This window comes from Thrips palmi, unplaced genomic scaffold, assembly GCF_012932325.1.
Source record: "Thrips palmi isolate BJ-2018 unplaced genomic scaffold, TpBJ-2018v1 HiC_scaffold_1, whole genome shotgun sequence".
NCBI classification, from domain to species: Eukaryota; Metazoa; Arthropoda; class Insecta; order Thysanoptera; family Thripidae; genus Thrips; species Thrips palmi.
Window position 1 is genome coordinate 1,574,324 of NW_023144620.1, and position 5,172 is coordinate 1,579,495.

General features: G+C 42.8%; 1 protein-coding gene across 1 annotated transcript; it reads left to right on the top strand.

The window, feature by feature from the left end:
- Positions 1-3,949: 3,949 nt before the first annotated feature.
- Positions 3,950-4,917, top strand: LOC117643053. Its single transcript, XM_034381702.1, has 2 exons — positions 3,950-4,115; positions 4,184-4,917. The coding sequence occupies exons 1-2, from the start codon at positions 3,950-3,952 to the stop codon at positions 4,915-4,917; spliced, it is 900 nt and encodes a 299-aa protein (XP_034237593.1).
- Positions 4,918-5,172: the final 255 nt, after the last annotated feature.

Genomic DNA, 5,172 nt, shown 5'->3' on the forward strand with positions numbered 1-5,172 from the left:
ACCCCTTACTGTTAATTAACTTCAGTCAAATTTTGTCTGAAATTTCAGAATTTTTTTTTACAGTGAATCGTAAGGAGATGACGGGAGAGGGCTTGGAGCAGTTCACAGCCGGTGCGGTGTGCACTGTTAACAGGGGTCGGAAACGGCCTGGGGAGCCCGTAGCCCATGCGCCCCACCGCTGCCGACGCGCCGCGCGCGGCGGAGCGCTCTGCACGGCGGTACTAAAATCGACAGAACTTTGTCAAAACTTCATCAAATCGATCAAACGAGGTCATTTTTGGATTCTACACAAAATTTCCTATCGATTACAAACAATGGTTTAGCGTTTCAAGTGTTGAAAACACGTTATTTTTCAATTATAAGTCAATTTTACCGGCAACCGACAGCCGACTTGATATTTCTCATTAGCTTAAAAAGTGATTTCTGTTTGTTTTAGGTCCATACATGCAGCGAGCCGATTGTTGGCCATAGTTTACCCTGTGGCGTGGTGTGTTTGGAATGTTGATACGACCTCAGGGGCGACCACAGTGATCCAAAACGTAACTTGGACATTTGGTACAAAATTGGTTTTTGCAACTTTGGAGGTTAAAAGCACAGCTTGTAAAAGCGCGTTTGTCATGTTCTATACGCCTAAGCCACCCAGAATTTTATTCTCTATCGCCCTGTGGTAAGGGTTTTGCGAAAGGAGATCAAACTTCAGATATCTCGCGAAAGTTCCGAAACACTACGAAAACGCCGTAACAGTACAAGCAAACGGGGGAGCTTAATGTAAACAAACTATAGCTCGGATTGAAAATCTGACACCACCACGTTGTAGCGCGGACAATTTTACAAGCCATAGTCTAAGCTCATCGCAATCGGACCATCGGTTTGAAAACAGCAGTATATATTCTTAAAGACAGATTTAACGTCGGGTTTGGTCAAGCGGCGGCAGTATGAGAAATTACTGTGGCGGCGCACTGAACAGGGGTTAAGAGATTTGCTCGCTACGTTCAAACCGATGGTCCGATTGCGATGAGCTTAGACTATGGCTTGTAAAATTGTCCGCGCTACAACGTGGTGGTGTCAGATTTTCAATCCGAGCTATAGTTTGTTTACATTAAGCTCCCCCGTTTGCTTGTACTGTTACGGCGTTTTCGTAGTGTTTCGGAACTTTCGCGAGATATCTGAAGTTTGATCTCCTTTCGCACAACCCTTACCACAGGGCGATAGAGAATAAAATTCTGGGTGGCTTAGGCGTATAGAACATGACAAACGCGCTTTTACAAGCTGTGCTTTTAACCTCCAAAGTTGCAAAAACCAATTTTGTACCAAATGTCCAAGTTACGTTTTGGATCACTGTGGTCGCCCCTGAGGTCGTATCAACATTCCAAACACACCACGCCACAGGGTAAACTATGGCCAACAATCGGCTCGCTGCATGTATGGACCTAAAACAAACAGAAATCACTTTTTAAGCTAATGAGAAATATCAAGTCGGCTGTCGGTTGCCGGTAAAATTGACTTATAATTGAAAAATAACGTGTTTTCAACACTTGAAACGCTAAACCATTGTTTGAAATCGATAGGAAATTTTGTGCAGAATCCAAAAATGACCTCGTTTGATCGATTTGATGAAGTTTTGACAAAGTTCTGTCGATTTTAGTACCGCCGTGCAGAGCGCTCCGCCGCGCGCGGCGCGTCGGCAGCGGTGGGGCGCATGGGCTCAGGGGCTCCCCAGGCCGTTTCCGACCCCTGACTGTTAAGAAGCCGTCATGGCAGAAAGCAAGCAAGGGCGAAATCCTACGGGTTGGTAAGTTATCAAGCAGAGTTGTTTCGTAAATTTTGTTTCTAGAAATTTGTTTACACCATGAGTCAGTACCACCTTCAACGTATGATCGCACAGGGGTTAGTCACCTGTTGCTGTGTCATATACTTTGTTTTTGTTGATTTGAACAGGACTGTAAATTTATTGAGATAGTGAAGAAAAAACAGAAATCTAGGTTGTAAATAGTTAATGAATAGGCCTTCCTGTCTTAAGTTTAAAATTATAACTAAATCTTAAGAGTGTGCTTTCAGTTTATTTCATTATCTTTTTTTAGGGACTGCTGCTGCATTGGGTCGATTAAGAGTGACTGAAGGGAAGGTGGTGGTGGCGGCTGGCCACGAGGGCGCAGTTTTATTGACCAACTCGATTCCAAGCTTTGCGCCAAGTCAAACGGCAGCTGCAAGACTCAGCGAGGGAGGACCATCTGAGGCAAATTGCTGCGTCTCTTGCTTCTGGAGGCCCAAGTAAGTGTGTCCTCACCTATTCTTCTATGTTAAATTTCAATCGAACTTTGTTTTACTTCTTAAATAATTTTCAGGCAATCTTATTTCAAAACCATCAGAGGTTCGCTCTAAAACTCATCCCAAAGAGCAAAATCAACTAAGACGGGCCACTTCTTCCGGCGACCCTTTCCGATTTGCCTGATTTTTTGTAGGCTTAATAACTAACTAAAGGAGAGTCTAAAGCCAAAATATTAGGTCCGGCAAAAATTTATTGCCCGAGATATGGCCAACCTTAGTTTAACTTTTGGAGAAAAAACACAAATTTGGGTATTTTGGACTAATTTTACACTTTTCATAGTAGAGGGCTAAAATTTGGTCACTTTTTGTAAAATTGGCCAAGGAACAAGAATATGACCTCAGATTTGACCTCCGACGAACACCTGTAGAGTAAACCCCCCAAAACACCCTAAAAACACCTAAAAAAACAGTTTTTTCTTGGGGTTTCTGGGAAAAATATGTAGAAAAATATTTCTGATGATCTTATCTTGTAGAAAATGACGCGATGAATCGAATGAGACCACGCGCAGATTTTTATGTCAAACCGTTTAGGAGATATAGCGGTTCAAAGTATGCAAATTTTGCCATTTATTTTTTTAAAAATGCAGGATTTGAGCATTGTTTGACGTTCTCTGCCTTCTTGGTGTGTGTGGGTGATTGTATCTTGTGGACAAAGACGCGCTGAATCGAACGAGACCACGCACAGAGTTGTATCTCAAACCGTTTAGGAGATATAACGGTTTAAAGAACGGGCACGGGAGAGCTCCTCCAAACACCCGACAACGCCCGACAAGGCAGGCTCGCCAAACACGCCTGGTGGGCGGGCGGACTACCGTGCCCATACTTTAAACCGTAATATCTCCTAAACGGTTCGAGATACAACTCTGTGCGTGGTCTCGTTCGATTCAGCGCGTCTTTTTCCACAAGATACAATCACCCACACACACCAAGAAGGCAGAGAACGTCAAACAATGCTCAAATCCTGCATTTTTAAAAAAATAAATGGCAAAATTTGCATACTTTGAACCGCTATATCTCCTAAACGGTTTGACATAAAAATCTGCGCGTGGTCTCATTCGATTCATCGCGTCATTTTCTACAAGATAAGATCATCAGAAATATTTTTCTACATATTTTTCCCAGAAACCCCAAGAAAAAACTGTTTTTTTAGGTGTTTTTAGGGTGTTTTGGGGGGTTTACTCTACAGGTGTTCGTCGGAGGTCAATTCTGAGGTCATATTCTTATTCCTTGGCCAATTTTACATACAGTGACCAAATTTTAGCCCTCTACTATGAAAAATGTAAAATTAGTCCAAAAGGGTATGGTAAAGTACTACCTAATCTTTAATTTTCGTCCTAGAAACTCGCGGAACCTTTACATATTGCTCATTTTGAGTGCCGAACCCGATTAGGCCCGGAAAACGCCGCGATTCCAACTTCCGAATTTCGTCCAAAATGTTGCGTTTTAGTGGGGACTTAGACGTGGGAAGGTTAGGGGGCGTCATGTTGACAAACAACCGAGCGTCGGCACCGCGCGCCCAGCGCCATCTAGCCGCCATTGCCAGTACCACGACCACACCACACTGTCTACACCTGTCAAAAGGTCAAATACAGCACTGCGGCCTTCCCTCACTTAAATTACAATGCTTGCTGAAGTTACGTCCCTTAAGGATGTATATGCCTTATTTAGTAAACTCAGTCCAAAGGAAGTAATAGAAATGCTGGAGGCGGAGGGCCTTCTCCTTAAACTAAATAGGTGTTCGAAGTGCAGGACCCAAAGAACTCTAAACAAAAACAAGGACTACAAAGGTATTTAGACATGACAATTACGATAGTGACAATATTGACCAGTCTTTAATCAAGGCTTTTTTTGTTAGGTGGCTATGCCTTTTATTGTAAAAAATGCAAAAAATTTAAGAATGTGACGGATGGGACGTTCTTTGATACAACAAAAATTGAATTCGAAGACTTCTTTGTACTTCTCTGGCTGTGGGCCTCACACACCAGTGTTAAGGTTGCAAGAAACCTAACTAATTTTAGCAAAGTGACAATAATTCAATACTTTCGCTACTTCCGGGACATCTGCTCCTGGAAGCTGCTGACACTGGAAACACAAACATTAGGTGGTGAAGGCAATACTGTCCAAATAGATGAGAGTGTTGTGGCGAAAAGAAAGTACATCAGAGGCAAAAGAGTAAAGACAACTTGGGTGCTCGGTATGATAGATGAGCAAACTCGTCAAAGTGTCATCCTATACGTTGAAAAGCGTGACAGTGCTACTATGATCCCTGAGATCCAACGTCATGTGAAGCCAGGGACCACCATTTGGACTGACTGCTGGAAGGCTTACAATGGCCTGTCAAGAGTTGGCTACAAGCATGAAACTGTTAATCACAGCAAAAATTTCAAGAGCCCCACTGGCGTGTGCACGAACTTAATTGAAGGCCATTGGAACAAACTCAAGAAGCACTGCAGGACCAAAAATGTCATGAACAGCAAGTTTTTCTTTGAATACGTGGACGAGTTCATGTGGATTGAGAAGTATGGCCCTGATGCTTACTCCAAGCGGTATAATATGATCCAACAAATCAAGGAGAAGTATCCTTGCTAAGAAGCTATATGTACTGATTACATAATTTTTTTCTTGTTCTCTTATGCTAAATAGAAGGGTGACTCTTTGGGGGTAAGGGGTACTCACCAACAAATAAATTGCCCTTCTATTGAATGATGTACTGTTCTTGTCCTGGTCTCGGCTGTCCATTTAAGTCCGCAAAGCATCCCAGATACATATCATAGGCCCAGTACTTCTTTCTTCGTTCGTATCCTTGCTCTGGGTCATTCCAGTAGGAATACAGTTCAATCATTT